The sequence below is a fragment of the Puma concolor genome, chromosome C2, assembly GCF_028749965.1.
Source record: "Puma concolor isolate L17-30 chromosome C2, mPumCon1.1.hap2, whole genome shotgun sequence".
NCBI classification, from domain to species: domain Eukaryota; kingdom Metazoa; phylum Chordata; class Mammalia; order Carnivora; family Felidae; genus Puma; species Puma concolor.
Genome location: NC_141675.1, coordinates 45,884,283 through 45,901,690, shown reverse-complemented (window position 1 = coordinate 45,901,690; position 17,408 = coordinate 45,884,283). Strand labels below are relative to the sequence as shown.

At 47.5% G+C, this 17,408-nt stretch overlaps 1 protein-coding gene across 1 annotated transcript in view; it reads right to left on the bottom strand.

Annotated features, from left to right (window-relative positions):
* Nucleotides 1-15,799, bottom strand: part of MED12L (mediator complex subunit 12L) — a 340,943-nt gene extending 325,144 nt beyond the window's left edge. The window contains exons 1-3 of the mRNA XM_086674526.1: nt 15,597-15,799; nt 15,221-15,457; nt 14,512-14,735 (exon numbers count right to left, since the gene is read on the bottom strand). Coding sequence (XP_086530652.1) covers nt 14,512-14,610 — 99 coding nt within the window. The 5' untranslated portion in view covers nt 14,611-14,735; nt 15,221-15,457; nt 15,597-15,799. The remainder of the gene's footprint in view (nt 1-14,511; nt 14,736-15,220; nt 15,458-15,596) is intronic.
* Nucleotides 15,800-17,408: the final 1,609 nt, after the last annotated feature.

The window sequence follows — 17,408 nt, the reverse complement described above, 5'->3', positions numbered from 1 at the left end:
TTGCCTCTACATTCAAGCTGTATTTTTCTAGTAATTCATTTTAATCATATTTCTATCATTCTGCAACAGATTGAAAATTAATTAAAAAAAAAAACTGGTCCCTCAACACAGATATTTTGAGAAGCACTGTTCTAGAGGGGACAGAAGCAGACTTCTATTTCTTTTCTACACCCCCACATCACCTAGCACAGTGGGAGGTATATATCAAGTACTAAGTAAATGAAAATATAATTTCAAAAACATTTTGATTACTTAATAATGATATAAAAGCAGATTTCATGTGAGTAGTCAAAATGTAAATAGTATCTCCAATTCATAAAGAATCTTTTTTTTAAGAGGGAGCTGACATTTAGTCTAAAACTGACCAAGGAGTAAAAACAGCTCTGACCCCAAAAGTATTTTCCATACTGCCAACACAGCACTGTGTGAAGCTTTAAAAGAAAAAGAAAAAGAAAAACAAAAACGGGTGCCTGGATGTCTCGGTCAGTTGAGCATCCAACTCTTGATTTTGGCTCAGGCCATGATCCCAGGGTTTTGGGATACAGCCCCACATGGGGCTCTGGGTTCTGGGCTCCGGGCGTGGAGCCTGCTTGGGATTCTATCTCCCCTGCTCTACCCCTACCCTGCTCGCACATGCTCACATGCTCATTCCCTCTCTAAAAAATAAATAAAATAGAATAAATAAAAACAAAAACAACTGAGTAATGTCAATATTAATCTTCCTCACACAACTCAGGAGAAAGGTAAATTATTTAGCAATGCTTTGGACCTAATTTTGATAGGGCCTCCGTGCTTCTACGTAAACCAGTATCTTAGCAAAAAAATCCCAATGACACTTCAGACAAAATACATTTTTATTAGTTCTTCACTGTTGCCAATGCCTCAAATGGTCCTAATCTCAACAACCTCATTAGATTAATCCATGAATGAAATGGCTGGAAGAGGAAAGCAGCAAATTCTACCAAATTTTAATTGACAATAAGGCAGCATTTGCATAGCTAAACTGTAGCATGCTGGATGTGGGTTGAAGGCTAAGTTTGTTCCTGCTGAGGAAAATCTTCGCACATTAAAACGGACTCTGAAAATGCCTGTAGAAAATTCAGGATAAACAGCAAGCCCCAGATAAGTCCTGCCTCCTTTCCTTTCTCAGAGGCAGTAATCTTTAACACCACGCATAAGGTGTCCCTCCCCTTGGGACCTCAATCCCCTGGCCCCAGGACAAAGTCCGTCTCACTCAGCAGATACCCCTCTCTCTCCGGTAGTTTCAAGATCTACTTCTCTCTCAATCTCCCAAAAAAATCTATAGGCATGTTCAGCTTATTGACTGAATATACTCTCACCTTAGTGAACTATTTGCAATTGACCTGAAGATCATGTCCTATTTCCCATCTCTGTGCCTTTCCTCATACCATCTGCCCAGAAGGCCTTGTCATCCGGAAAACACCCCCATTCCTTGAAGACTTCTAATCCCTCACAAAAACTGACCCCTCCCTCATTTGTTGCCACCACCCCACTAAAACTTTCAGTGACTTTGCCACCCAGTGTACAGGAGTATCACCCCTCCAAAGTCCCTCAAGGGTAGAAACCATGTCTTACACTTCCTGGTATCCCCATGCCCTGTACCAGGCTTCTAATAACCATTGGCTGAATAATGACTGTCTGGTTGCCAGATCCTGTCAAGACATAGGTATTTAACTTTTACCATACACCAGACCCTCTCCTGACTTCTGGAGATCGGGGGGCGCGGGGTGAAACGGACATGGTCCCTGCTTCATGGAACTTCTACTGGTTGGGAGACAGAGCAGATAAGAAACAAATCAAACACAAATGGCATTGAGTGTTGAGGAGAAAACAAGCACTTCTCAGTGATGAAGAGAATAAGGCAACCAGACAGCAGAAAGCACATGTGCAAAGGTCCTGAGGCGAGAAACTGCTAAACTAAGAGGCTACCAACATAGCTGGAACCTCACCCTATGTTACCACTCCTCTTGGGCCACCCATCACCCCATACCCATCTCCTTAACAAGTGCCCTCTTCAGGATGTACAGCCCTGAAAAGTTCCATCCTAAGCCTGCTTCTCCATCTCTGCACACTCAACAGGTAATCACTGCCATGACTTGAAATATCTACACACATAACACACCCAAATCCGTAATTCCAGCTTCAGCTACTATACATTTCAACCTGGAATCCCAAGAGTTCTCTCAAACTGAAAACATTCAGAAATGCTCTCATTCTCTCCACCCCCACCTTCACCACCCTTGGAAGAAAAATAAGTTCTTTTGTTTCCTATGATGGCTTCGGGACCACCATCGATCGACTTACCCAACTGTGTGAGCCAGTGGACTCCAGGTTCAAGTCCTCTGTGGTTCCCAAGAACTTCCCAACTACCCATCCACGTGAGGCCTAATCTCCTTCATATCTTTCAACACAACATGTTATAAGAGACTGAATGGAGAACTAGATTTGAGAGTCTAGACATTAAAGAGATTTGCAAAAACGTAAAACAATGCCACAGTAACAAGTTACTGTTCATAAAAAACATTTTAACAAGACGCTGGTTTATTATTGCAGTTAAATGGATATATTTTTTTTTAATTTTTCAGTTTTAATTTCTAATAAAGTAAATTTCAAGTGTATCCTACACAAACAAAAGCTCTATGGGATTCTCAATAATGTTTAAGATTATAAAGGGACCCTAAGATCAGAAAGTGTGGGAACCACTAACCTAAGCTAAAAATGCTGGTATATTCTTGTACTCCTCTCTTTTACCTCACACATCCACTTTATCAATTCTGCCACCGAAATAATCTCTTAAATCCTCTCCTCCTTCTTCTCAAGCCCTGTTGGCCAAAAAAACAGACCCCTAAAGGATACCCACATCAAATCCCAGAACCTGTAAATGTTATCTTATTTTGGAAAAGGGTCTTTACAGATGTAATTATGTTAAAGATCTTGAGATGAGATCATCCAGGATTACCCAGGTAGGCCCTGAATGCAGCAAGAGTGTCCATATAAGGCACACCCAACAAAGAGACACACACTGAACAGGCCACGTGAAGCAGGAGGCGGAAATCCGACAGAGATGTCCACAAAGAAGCCAAGAACACTGGGGCCAAGAGAGACTAGAAGAGGAAAGGGAGGATCTTCCCCTAGAGCCTCCAGAGGGAGCGCAACCCCACCAACACTCCCTTTGGACTCATGGCCTCCAAAGCTGCGAGAGAATACATTTCCATTATTTTAAGCCACCTGGTCTGTGGAAACTTGTTATGGAAGCTGCAAGAAAATAATACATCCACCCCCAGACATGGGATGTCAGTGACCACCTGGCTACTCAGTCTTGTTGCCTCAATAAGACCCTCAGAGCCACTGTCCCCTCAAACTGCAAACATTAGTCATCTCAGTCTCATCCGTTTAACTTCACACCCTGGAACGGCACCTCACCACCCCCGCTATAATATCCAAACGCCTTAACACAGCAAAGGCCCCCGTAACGTGATCTCACCTTTCTCTCCCACTCCAACCCAGCTTCCCCCAGCATATCCCACACCACGCCTCAGGCCCAAAGCCCACAGCCCATCCCACATTCCTTCTGGCCTTTTGCACAAGCTGCTCCCTCTACCCCAAAATTAATTTTCTTCCACATCCTCAGCCCCATCCACTCCTACACATCCTTCAAGTCCCAGACTCAAAAACCTCCTATAGTAGGTCCCATCAAGAAAAAAAAAAAAAAAGTCACTCCCACCTGTTTCCACAGGACTTTGTACATTCCTCTCAAAGAGTATCTGAAACATTGTATTCCTGAGTTACAGGTCTATCACTTCCTGTAGACCAGGGTTTCTCAGCCTTGGAACTACTGACATTTAAGGCCAGATAATCCTTGGTGGGGGCAAAGTATTAGAGAAGGTCACAAACAATCCTGGCTTCTACCTACTAGATGTCAGTAGCAGCATGTATATATATGCACTTGGCCACACGGAGTTATAACAACCCAAAGTTCTGCAGATACTACCAATTTCCCCTAGGGGAAGGGGGAATCACTCTCAAATGAAAACCACTATCCTATACTGAAGTCTTTGGAGGTCCAGGACCAATGCTCCTACCATTTGTTTATTGTCCCATTTACTCATAGAAAAAAGTTTGAGTCCTAGGTAGGGGCCAGGTGCTGTGTTCAAAGCCGGGAACATAGGCAAGAAGTTTTAGGCCCTACCCTCCCGGCTGGCAAAGGGCCTACAAAGTGCTCAATAATAATGGCTCAATTTGTTTGGCATGCATATATATACAGCAACGCTTCCCTCAAAACATGGAAAATAAAACCGAGAGGGTGAAATTCTCCTCAAGGCCACAGCAGGTCATAACTAAGGGGGATCCATTTATATAGAACACAAGTGTGCTCCCTGGAAGCAGGCAACTGGTACACCTGTCTATATCTCTAACAGAGCTTACCCAGAAATAAGAGTATCTCAGCCAAGAACACGCAGAGCCCATCAATGCCAATGCCAGAGCCATCTACACCAGAGGCCATAGATACGCTGGGAACCTTCCACCAAAAAACACAGGGCGCCTGAACTTCCAGAGTATTCTTCTCTCTGCCCAGAGACCCCAATAAAGATTCTGGCAAGCTCTAAGATCAAATGGTGAACTAAACAGTCCCCAGCTCTCACAGAGATACTAGGTGCCCCCAAATGCAGAGTAATTTTCATTGCCAGGACAACGTGAGGGTGTTTACCAGAAGCAAAGACTGTGTACCTAAGGGAGGCCAAGAAAAGTTGCAAGAACAAATCAGGGCACCCAAGTGCTTGGCCCAGATCTGCCTTAACAAGTCACTTTAACCTCCCTGGGACTCAATTTCCTTTTCTATTAAATGAGAGCAACCCATCTCTAAGTTCCCTTCTAGCTCTAAACATGTTTCCCCCCAAAATGCTATAGATCCATAGAATCTTTCCCTCCAAACAAAAGAGGTCAGGGCTCTTCCTTCTGCCTAAACACTTTCTGACACAGATGGAAATAAATGAAGAAGCCATTTCCACTTCCTCTAAGCTTCCGATAGGCATGGGGCAAAACTTACTGCCTAACAGACAAGACACAGGCGCTCTCTGTCCCTTGCTATATATACCCATTAAGCCAGAGAGTAGGAGACTTTGGGGATGAGCATTCTCTGGAGAGAGTGAGAAAATAAATAATAAACAAACAAAAGGAAGGGCTCACACTGTGATTATTCCAGGTGCCAATATATAAATGAAAACTACCATGACAACATGAGAATGCTTTTAGCTGCAGCAAATTGACAACTGGTCCATAATGACTTGATTACTTAACAAGTCCAGGGAGAGGTGGTCCTAAAGTCAGTTCAGTAGCTTCACAATTTCATAAAGCCATTCAACTGCCTCCTCATGTGTTGGCTTTTCATTCCTAGGCTTGTTGCCTCATGGTCACAAGACAGATGCCCTAGCTCCAACAATCATACCCTTTAATTACTTTCCCAAAGATAGAAAACTAAGGAGCTATCGGACCATTAAGAGAGGTCAGCTGCTCCTGTGCCTACACTTTTTTCAGTGAGAAAAAAATTCTTCTCCAGAAGTCCTAAGGTAGATTTCCATTAACTCTCTTTAGCCAAAATTAAGTCATATGCTCACTCCAAGCTGCAAGACAGGTTAGGTAAGTAAATGAGGGTCTGGCTTTGAAAAAAAATTTGTAGGTAGCAGATAAGGGAATCCCAGGATGAGAATAATCATCAAGTAGTCAACAAAGTGCCAAGTACAAACACACCCAAATAGTATGCTGATAAATGTTTAACAACTACCTTTAAAAAATGGAGAGGTGGGAGGGGTGCCTGGGTGCTCAGTTGGTTAAGTGTCCAACTTTGGCTAAGGCCAATCTCAAGATTCTGAGTTCAAGCCCCACATCTGGCTCTGTGCCAACAGCTGAGATCCTGGAGCCTGCTTGGGATTCTCTCTGCCCCTCCCCCGCTTGTGCGAGCACACGCGTGCAAGCTCTCTCCCTCAAAGAATAACATTAAAGAAACAAACAAACAAAAAAAGACCTAACTTGTAACATTTGCCCATTTCCTTGGTGTAAATACTCCCATTATGCCAGAGTTCAAGTTACCAATATATGAACCAGCTAATCAAAGTCCTAACATTTTAATCATCAGTTGGTACGTGCCTGCTCCAGCACACCACACTGAATTTATACCTCAACAGTTGATAACAATTTAAGTTTATGATGCTCCTTCACATTTTTTTAAGGTTAATTTTTGAGAGACAGCACAAGCATAAGAGGGGCAGAGACAGTGCGGGGGGGACGGAGGATCTGAAGTGGGCTCTGCGGGGACAGCTGAGAGCCTGATGTGGGCTCAAACTCATGTACTTTGTGAGATGACCTGAGCCGAAGTTGGATGCTCAACCAACTGTGCCACCCAGGTGCCCCATGCTCCTTCACATTTAAAACAATGTACATGTACATGAGGGGTGCCTGGGTGGCTCAGTCAGTTCAGCGTCCCAATCTTGAATTGGGCTCAGGTCATGATCTCATGGTTTGTGAGATGGAACCCTGAGTCCGGCTGTGCAATGACAGCATGGGACCTGCTTGGGATTCATTCCTTCTCTCTCCTCGCATCTCTCTCTCAATAAACAAACTTAAAAAAAAAAAAAAAAAAAAAAAAATAGGAGCGTCTAGGTGGCTCAGTAGGTTAAGCATCCTACTTTGCTCAGGTCATGATCTTGTGGTTCATGAGTTCAAGTTCTGTCCCGGGCTCTGTGCTGTCAGTTCAGAGTCTGGAGCCTGCTTCAGATTCTTTGTCTCCCTCTTTCTCTGCCCCTCTTTTGCTCACACTCTGTCTTGCTCGCTCTCTTAAAAAGAAACAAACATTTTTTAAAAGTTTTAAATAAAAAATGAATTAATAAAACAATCTAGATGATTAGGGATTCTCCCCAACTCATAGGTGAGGAAAATGACACCGCAATCCAAATCACACAGTTCAAGTGGTGGACAGAGCTGGAATGCTCACGCAAACAGCCCTAACCCCGACCTCACCACACTTATGGTGGCATCAGATGTGTACATATATAAATCTACACCCTCCCAGACCCCTCTGCCTATGCATCAGCTGAAGGAGTTCTATCTTAGTTTGGAACCAACAACAAAGACCCACTCCTGTAAACCCAACCAAAGTTACCTAATTACTAAGTCATTTCCTCCAATGACAACAGCAGTACACACTTATCTTTATAGTTTGGAATAAATATTAGTACAAAAAGAAAATAATCACCTCTAATCCCATCCTTGAGAGATAACAACTGTTTGCCCGTGGGTGATAATCCTTCTATATTATGTAGATATAAATTTTTAGGTAGAAATCATGCTATTTTGTAATATAATGACATTTTTCTTTATTATGTAAATTTCCCAAAACACAGAAAGAGAATAATATAATGAACTTTCTTCTCACCATCGCCAGCTTCAGACATTATCTAAAGACAATTAGAAGTCAAGTGTTTTCATGTTCCCTTCTCAGGGAGGAATGTGTAGGAGGTAGACACCTCCCTCCACACTGCCCTTGGACTTCTTCCCTCCACGTGGCTTTCCCCACTCACACCCTGAGGTCAGCTTTTCCCCAGGCTAAGTCAACTAGCTCCTTTCACCGCTGCTCAGAGAATGCTGCTAAGGAGAACTTTAATCGTGTTCATTCTTACAGACCCCTCCAACTTCTCTACTTCCTTCCTAGTCTGTCAAGGAGCCTCACAAGTGGGATTCAGAACTTCATTAAGGGAGAAGTGCAGAAGAAATACATCACAATTCTTGGGAGTTTCCACTTCCACTTACTCCCTCCTGCTTCTGCTTTGTTTTCATGTGTATATGCACACACCTACAAAAGGCACCTGCTCAACTACAATCCTAGGACTCTGTTCATCCTCATCCTCTCCTACCTAGTGCTCACCCAACACAGTTTGCCTTCCAGACCTCACTTTGTGGTCCTTGAACTTCACAGTGGCTGCACCAGAAATTAATGGTTTTACATGAGTCCCTAAAGAGCCCAGTTTAGAGTCCAGGCCCACAGTCAAACATAAAACTCCGCTGCCCCAAACAAGGTCAAAGAACATCCTCGTGGACAAAGCAAGACCTGCTCCCCTATGCCCCAGTTTAGCCAAGTGCACACAGGAGGGGGCTGTGGATACTTCAAGGGCAAGGCAGGGCATTCCACTCTGCTATAAACCGTGTACAGCAGATAGGAAACAAGCCTATGCTGGAAACCATGGTCATTAGAACAGAACTTTGGGGGTGGAGGAGGGTAGTGGCTAAACTCATTCTCACTATTTTCTATCAAAAGGTATTAATACTTCAAGTGGTATATTTGTCTAAAGATTCTAAGACATGAAATAGTGGGAAGCAGGTAGTAAATGAGGGGGTCTGGTTTACAACATTTTCTACAGATAAACACACAAACTAAAGCAACTGTTCTCAAACAATATACTTAGGAATCACCTGGAAAGCTTGTTTAAAATGCAAATTCCTCAGCTTCCTTCCCAGAAATTCTGACTCAGCAAGTCTTAGGTGGGGCATTATATCTGCATGTTTAACAAGCATCTTTGACGATTCTGCTGCAGGTGTTAGCAGACACTGAGAAATGACAGCCACATGGGTTCCTACTCTTTGGCCACAAAGTTTGGGTAGCAAAACTTCTGTAAGTAGCAGGAAGCAGCAGGGCCTCTGGCCCAGCGTTTCCTACACTGATTCTGGCCTAAGAGTCTCATGAGACCAGAGTTAAACATACAGATATTCTTCCCAGAACACTGGTATTCAGGGAGGTCTATGATGGGGCCATGCAGGCAGCCAATTAATCTCAGGAGGAAGCTTTTCCCCTAACCTTCTCTTATGGTCCCCCAGGCAACTGGTCAACCTGTCCTCTCTTCCTAGGCAACTTCATCAACATCCTCCCTCTCATAGATTATAAAGAAACACATTTTCACCTCCCCTCACCCCCACCTCCCCAGCTGTCTTTACAATAACCATTTAATGTGTTTTAAGAGTTTTACATGCTAACAAGCAAGCAGGGTTTGCCAAAATAAAACAAGCATTGGGGCAGTTAGATGTTATAAATACAACTGCTTGTTAAGAGTTCTTTCTGGGGCGCCTGGGTGGCTCAGTCAGTTAAGCGTTCGACTTCGGCTCAGGTCATGATCTCACGGTCCATGAGCTCGAGCCCCGCGTCGGGCTCTGTGCTGACAGCTCGGAGTCTCAAGCCTGCTTCAGATTCTGTGTCTCCCTCTCTCTCTGCCCCTCCCCTGTTCATGCTCTGTCTCTCTCTGTCTCAAAAATAAATAAACGTTAAAAAAAAATTCTTTCTGCATTTTATTAATTTCTGCAAGAACTATTTACTAAGCACCTAGTCTAATGCCAGGCACTATGCAGCTCAAAACTGTAAACATCACAGACAAGACTCCAGTCTCATGCAGTCTACTTCTCATGTGGAAGACCATGGAGAAAATCAGCAACCATTTCAGACAGTAACCAGCACTGCAAAACCTATTAACACAAGATAATGGGCTAGCAAGGATGAGCAAAGATGGGTTACAAGGAGGGAGTCTCTAAGAGCCAAATGACAGGAAACACGATTGCAGGGGCAGTCAGGGACAGGAACATAGACACAAAAGACTTGAGCCTGTTGGAAGGAGAGAGCCCACCCATGTGGTCCCACTGCACGGCCAAGGAGAGAATGAGCAAGTCAGGAAGGGGTGACTCAAAGCCTAGAGGCCAGATCTCAAAGGGCAGGGTCTTATGGATATTATAAATACACTGGAAGTCCTGGGATCCTTTAAAAAGGGAGAGGTAATCCCAATAGTAGTGGCCTGAACTGTGCACTACGTGCCAGACATGGTTCAAATCTCATTTTATCTTTCCAACAATCCCATGTAGTAGGAACAAACATGAAACCCATTCCACAAATGAGACTGGAGTCAAAAAGGTAGTAAGTGACGAAGCCAGAACTCAAAGCCAGGTGGTTTAGCTACCGGCAGTGGTTGCAGAAGTGAGCAAGGACCAGATGGTAGGGCCTTGAAGGCCTAGGTAAGGAATCCGTGTTTTATTCCAAGCGTAATGGAAAGCCATTGGAGGGGGACTGAGACTTCCTGACTTGTCTTTGATGTACGAAAGGACACGACTTCTGAGAAAAGGACACGACTTCTGAGAAAAGCCCACCAGACCCCGGCTGAGCCGGCTGCTAAACCAAACTCCCGCAACGTTAGCCATACCAGATGCCTAGTCCTGCCCTACCTGCATCAGGCAGAACTCTTTAGCCTCTGCAGAAGTGGATGTCATCGCTCTGGGTCAGGGTCCAGAGCGGGGACTGGACCAGCAGCCATCAGATCACCAGGCATCTTGTTGAGCCCTGGCTCAGAACTACAGGACCGCAAAAACCCAGCCATCAGTTTGTAACAAGCCCCTACAGGTGATCAGGAGAGGTCAAGTTTGAGAACAGCTGTTCTGGGCTATCCACATGCAGACACCACCCACCACCCACCTTCGTTAACTCCCTGCTCCTTCCCCAAGTTTTACTGTACTTGTCCTTGGGCAGTCTCTGCACTGCACACCAGACCATTCCCACCGCACCCCAATCTCCCCTGCCGGGGGGGGGGGGGGGGGGGGTTGGCACTCTACGGGTCTTCATGCCTGGAAATCTCACGACTGACCCAAACTGTTTTTCTCACTAATTTGACTTCCTGAAAACACTATTCAGCTGTTTCGGCCTCTTCCACCCCAGGGTAAACTCCTCTTCCTTCCTACTTCTAGGGTTTAATTTAGCTTTCAGCCTTGTCACCCCCAAGGTTAGGAGTCAAGGATAATTTCTCCGTTAAACTAGACTGTCCCTAACACCCCTCAATCACCAGATTTCCTCTTTTTATTCATTCATTCCCACTTTCATTCATACATTCCAAGAATGCATGCCCTCAGGATCCGAGGATCCTACACTAGGTGCCAGGTACTTTAGTGATGCTTAAAAGAGCCCTCATCCGTGCCCTCAAGAAATTGACCCTTTAGTGGGGAATGGCAGCATACAAATAAATGCAAAATTACAAACTACATGCTTATACCAAAAAGGCCTCTGAGAAGGTCACTGGGCTGAGACCTGAAAAATGAAGAAGAGGCAGACTCTGACCGTATTTGGGTGTCAAATCTATGCCGGACTCTAGTCTAAATTCTTTACGTGCCATTACCCATGTCATCTTCCAACAGCACTATGGAGTAGACAGTATATTCGCATCCCCACTCTACAAGAGGGGATATTGAGGCATGGGGAGAATATGGAGTCTGTAAATAGCAGAGCCAGGTTTCAAACCCAGCCAGACGGGCTCCAGAGCCTACCCTCCTAACCACAGGCTAAAGTGAGAAGAGCAGGGAGGAAGGGTGGGGGGTGGAGGTTAGGAATGGATGGGCAGACAAGTGTCCAGGCAGACCGATCACCGTGTGTATGAGCCCAGGAGCAGAGAAAAGTCAGCCTGAAGCAGAAAGGAAGTCAAGCATATTAGTGAAACTCGGGAGCAGATAGATTGGAAATATATTTGGAAACTGGACCAGACAAGATGTCCTGATAGATGAGTTATGGAAGATAAGGAAGAAAGGGAAATCAAGGATGACTCTCAGTTTTCCGATTCTGTCTCAAGGCTTGAGGACAATCGGTTTCCAAAAGACAAAGTACTATAACACAACACAGAATAAAGTCCTGTGGAGTGCTGATGCACAGGCAAGCTCTCAATCAAGCAGGTGAAAGCCTCCAGCTGTCCCCACCCGACCCTCCTTCTCCTTAGGGGACCTTCATTCAAGGGTTCCATCCTATCTCCCAGGAGCTGTTCTCCAGAACACTACCACCACTCGTTAACAATAATAAAAGTTACAGCTATAGTAATGAGAATAGCTTCCACCAGGAGGAGGGTTTTTCTCACACAAATGTAGCCAGGGTTTTGAAGGTTTTCTGAATAGAACAATTATACTAATTTACAAATGAGAAGTTATGCAACTTGCCCAAGGCCACACAACTGCAAAGAGGCTGAACCGGAACCCAAATCCAGGTCTGCCCAAGTTGGAAGCCCATACTTCCTTCATTAAATCAGCACTTCCCACAGCGTGGCACACATATCTCTGATGGAACACAACAACGGTCTTAAATGCAGAGATAAGCTTTTAGAAGTTTCAATAGTCATAAGGCTTGTTTTATTATGTACAATCATATATTGAATACCCAGCAAATAAAAATTTAATGTCTACATATAACAATTTGATTACAAATTTTGCATTATATATGTATATGCGAATCCATGGCTTCATGCGTATTGCTGCCTAGAAAACAAAAAAGTTTCTTAAAAATTAACTTAAAGAAAATATTAGAATAAAAGTACAGGTGATACAGGGATAGGGTAAAAATCTTGAGTCAGTACATAAGTAACTGCAGCCTATGAAACACTGTTCACCACACCACCACGCAAGAACAGCCAAGCACCTGTTCCATATTGTACTCAAATTTGGCTACAGTCACATGTAACTCTAACTCTGCTCCAGAGAGATGAAATATTGGCTGTCTTGGGGGAAAGGGAGTAGTATCAGAACCACACAATTTAGCATAAATTAACACAGTATCAGTCTTGACACAAGACTGGTTTGGTGGTCCAAATCCTCTGCTTCTCTATCATACACCTTGATTAAGTCAGGCAAACCTTCTTGGGCCTCAGTTTCACTTTGTCAAAAGAAGTTACATAAAATAGACTCTAAGGTCACTTCCAGTTTTAGAATGCCATAAAATGTTGTAAAATCCTAAAATCCAAAATTTTATTTTTTCCAGAATCACAGGGCCCCAATCCTAAATGAGCACTGACCTGAGGAATAAACACTTAACACGCCCACGTGGCATCCCAGACGACCAGGCCGTAACTAGAGAGATGCTATTAATTACGCTGCCTTCTGGAAAATGTGGCAAGACATTAATTACAAGATGAGAAAGATCAGCCAATCAGTATTCCTGTCCCCACCAAAACCTTAAAAATTTCCTGGCACTGATCTTTTTTTAAGTTACTAATTTTCATTACAGTTGGCTCTTAGTGTCTGTTATTTGTAGTCCTTAACACTTAACTTTATTCCGGGTGGGAGGACCCCCAGGGAGAACAGGGAACGGAAGAATCGGCCAGATCTCTTCAAACCATCCTTAGTGTTAAGCCTCAACTGAGAACCACCTGTAAAACCTTCCCAGCTTCAAACTGATTTACTCCAAAGATTCTCAAACATACTTAATGTGCTTATGCCTCTAAAAGGAATTGCCACTCCTTATTTTTCAGAAACATTAACAGAAGTTTAACCAGAGCAAGCATTCTTCCTTTATTACTGAAATAGATACATTTATCAAAAAGGAAGTCTTAAGGACCCCTCCTCGCCTTCTTTACAAAGCTGCTTCTGTGATGTCAGTGGGCCTCCAAACTTTTAATAGAGAGTTTTCAGATTCCCAGAAAGAAGTTCTGCAATGTGCTCACTTCGTTTTTAGCCGAAGAAAACAGAGGATGGGGTGGGCTGCAGCTGGCAAAGTCAGAAAGCACAGCTGGGTAGCAGGTGATCTTTAAAAAGAAAAAAGAAAAAAAAAAAAAAAAGGCAAATCCCTGGGCAAATTGTGTAGCCAAGGGTGATCATTATAACCGGAGAGTTGTTACATAATTACTTGTTAACTACTGACAAACACATAAATGGTTATAAAACGTCATGGTTACTCTAGACATTGAAGCTACTGTACCTAAGGCAAGTCAAGGTTTCTCCAATTGCGTTCAAATAAATAAGAAATCCCCGGGACATATTTCCCTTCCAAGGTAACCCGTCTGCTTTTACGTATACAAAACAGCCTCCAGCAATTAAACCAATCGCCTCTAGGGACGAAAATCAGGTTCCCCTTGATATTGATTTTTTAAAGGGAAAAGAGGATACAGAAAGAAGTACGTTCAAAGAGCTAAATATTTATCACCTCGATAAATATGACTTCCACTCCCAAGTGGAAAATTTGAACAGAAAAGGTCTCCCCCTCACGCGCCCCCCCCCCCCCGCCACCGTCCCTGCTCAGCTGGCGCAAAACGTAAGACCTGTGTAGGATGCGCTGCATTCCAACATTTTTCAAAAAGTTTACGCGGATTTACCGAAGCAGCGGGGAGAAAAATAAAGCAGGCAGAAGCGGGGGAGAGCAAGCAAGAGGGTTTCGGCAAGGAGGAACCCGGTGAAGCACCCAGCGGCGCCGTGCAAGGCCCGATAACCGGGAAGCGACCCGGCACCCGGAGAGCGAGCGCCCCAGTGGAGCGCAGCGACTGACAGCCGCTGGGTCTCCGCCGCCCGGGGTCCCCCCCAGCCCCTCAGCCCGGCCCCCGCCGCCCGGCCCCCCTCCTCAGCCCTCCCCCCGCCGCGCCGGCGATGCCCGCTGGGCCAACTTGGCCCCGGGTCAGCGCTGCGGAGCACGGCCCCAGTTGCGGGGGAGGCCGCCGGCGCCTTTACCTCCTTCTGCTTGGGGTCCTGCGGGTAGACGTCGGGCGGCCCGAGCCGGGGGCGTTTCAGCGGTCTCTGCTCATAGCTGAGAAGCCCGAAGGCGGCCATGATCTCTCATGTTAACCGGCGAAATGAATGAGAGTTGGAGCTGGAGCAGCCGCCTCTGAGCACCAGGGAGCAGCACTTTGCAGACAGACTCCCTCTCTCCCCCTCCTCGCTCGCTCGCTGTGGCGCTGCAGGCAGGAATAAAGCAGGTTGGATGCTGCCGCTGCCCGGCACGCAGACACGCACTGATGGGGGCAGTCTTCGGCGGGCACCCGGCTGCGCTTCAGCCCCGGGACGCACTGCTCCGGTGGCGGCGGCGGAGCGGCTGGAGGTCCGCCCGGGTCTCCCGCGGCGCCTGCCTCCCGCCGCCCCCCCCCCCCACCCTGTCCCCAGGGGGAGGAGCAGCTGATGGGAACGTGTGACTTTTTTCACCAATGGACCCAAACCCACCCCAGCCGGACAAGGGGTGGGAGGTGGGGGAAGGGCACGGGGGAAAAAAAAAAAAAACTTTTCTTGGCGCCCAGGCGGGTGGCTCGAGTGCTCGCCCAACGTGAGGATGGCCCTCCAGCCCAGGGAAGAGACTGCGGAGAAGCCCGCCCCCGCCCCTCTTCCACGGCAGGGATCCTTCCCGCGCCGCTACGCGCCCCGCAGACCCCACCACCTGGGCGCGGACCCGGCCGGGGCGGGGGGAGAGAGGCCTGGAGGGTTGGGGGAGGCAGGGATGCGGACTGGGGTAAGCGGCCGGTGCCTCCTAGACGCCTGCCGGGCTCCGGTGGCGCATCCGAGGCTCTGGTCCCCTCGGCGGCTCTGGGCAGACGCCGAGGCGCGCTGCTGGCGGTCGCGGCGGCTGGAGGGGGCCGTGCTCACGGTGGCGCGGGGCCGATTTAACCCTTTGCTGCCCCTCTAGGGGCTGGGGAAAAGGGGGAAGGAGGGAGGGCTGTGAGCGCCGACGGGGGCAGCCAGCCCGCGGGCGTCTCGGGCTCCTCCAACCCGCCGCCACCCCCCGGCCGCAGCTCCTCCTCCCACCCACCCCACCCCCAACAGTTTACCTGTTGGTCCCCGGCTAGTGGGCAGGGGCTGGCGGCGGCGGCACTCCAGCGGCCACAGCCTCCATGATTCGGGCTGGGATGGGGGGACTGGACTGGTTTTTATTTGTGAGATATCAGTCTCGTCCTGGCGAGCTCCGGGGACGCCGCGAAGTTTGCCACTGTCTGGGGGCGGCGGGCGACGCCGGCTCGCCGCCGCCGGCGTTCTCGCCCCCACGGCCCGGGAGCGCGAGCTTCCGAGTTGGCGGACGGCGGCGCGGCGGCCGCACTGAGCATGCCCAGCTCGGCGGCCGGACCGCGGAGGAGTTGGCTGCGAGCGCGCTCCGATCCGCCTCTCCGGGTTTTCGCAGCCGCAGAGCGCGCAGCCCGCGGGCCCCGGAGCCGGGGTTGGTCCTGGGGTGAAACTGGGCTAGGGAGGGGGTGCCCGCAGGACCCCTCTCCCGGCCGTGGGCCGCGCGGTCCGCCACGACCTCTCCCCGGGGTCGCTGTCCCCGTGGCCTGGGCCGGAAACCTCACCTGCGCCGGGCGTGTGGAGGGAGGGAGGCGATCCTCCAGGGGAGACCTTGGTCATCCAACCCGCCCGCGCTCCCCGCTCGCTTCGGGGCGTGGGCACGGAGATGCTGGGCCACCTGCCGCGAGCACTGAGAGGCCGGAGCCGCGGGGGCGGGCCCGGCCGGTCCCGAGGGACCCCGCGGGAGGCGCGCCCGGAGGATGTGCCGGCACTTGTCCAAGAATGATGGCTGCCATTTATGGAGCCCTCCCTTCGTGCCAGGATCTTGACAGTTTAAAGGTCTCTGATCCTTAAAGAAAAAAGCAAAACCTTGCAAGGTTTTACCGTACCCTTTTTGTAGATGGAGAAATTGAGTCAACGCAGTGAGGCCCGGTGACTTGTTCAAAGCCACAAAGCTATCTCCGCCTGATCCCAAGTTTCTGACCTGTTTCCCACGACTTGGGGTTGGAAGGACCAGGTTCCTGAAGTGCTCTTGCCTGCTTGTGTCACGTCCCCCACACCTCGGGGAATTTCCGGACTTCTGGTTCCATCTTCTATAAAATGGTATACGCGGAATCGAATCCAAAGCCTTGGTACAGCACCTGGCATATAGTGGGTGCTCAGGTGTTGCCCAAAAAATCCAAATAGCTACTTACCTCAGCTGACTTGAAGCAAAAGGGAAAGAAGAAAAGGTAGATGAGGGGATGGTATGTGGTAGAGGCCAGTTTCTCACTCCTGACCCCGATCTCGTAGCCCTTCTCGGTTCAGCCTAAGGTCAAGGCAGGCCTGTGGTTTTGGGCGTCTTTACTCAATGTGAGTGTGGACTTGTAGAGAACAGTTACCCTCCACCAGGAGGCATTTCTTGACCACTTTCTGCACCCTGCTCCAAGGGTCTTTCTTCCTAATACCCTGGGTGTAACTTCAAAGCTGAACTTGCCCTTGTGATAAAGGCATCTATCAATCTAACTTCCTGTCTTGAGAAACAGGACAGCTATCTAACTTTATTAGGAAAATCATCAAAGACACCAAAAAGCAGGAGAATTGGTATAATGAACCCCCAAGTACTCATCTCCCAGCTGTGACTGTTATCAAAGTTTTGCCATTTTTCCTCCATTTACCCCACCCCAACTCGTTGACATACAATAGAGAGAACCGTGTCATTCATCGTTGCAACTTAGGAACACAGCAGGGAACACCACATGCAGGGCACTCAAAAAACAAAAACAAAAAAAATGTTTGTTGGCTGGTGGAATAGATGATAGTGAGTAGGTGGGTGGATGAGTAGGTATGTGGCTGGATACTCCCCAGTGCTACTGTAGGGATAC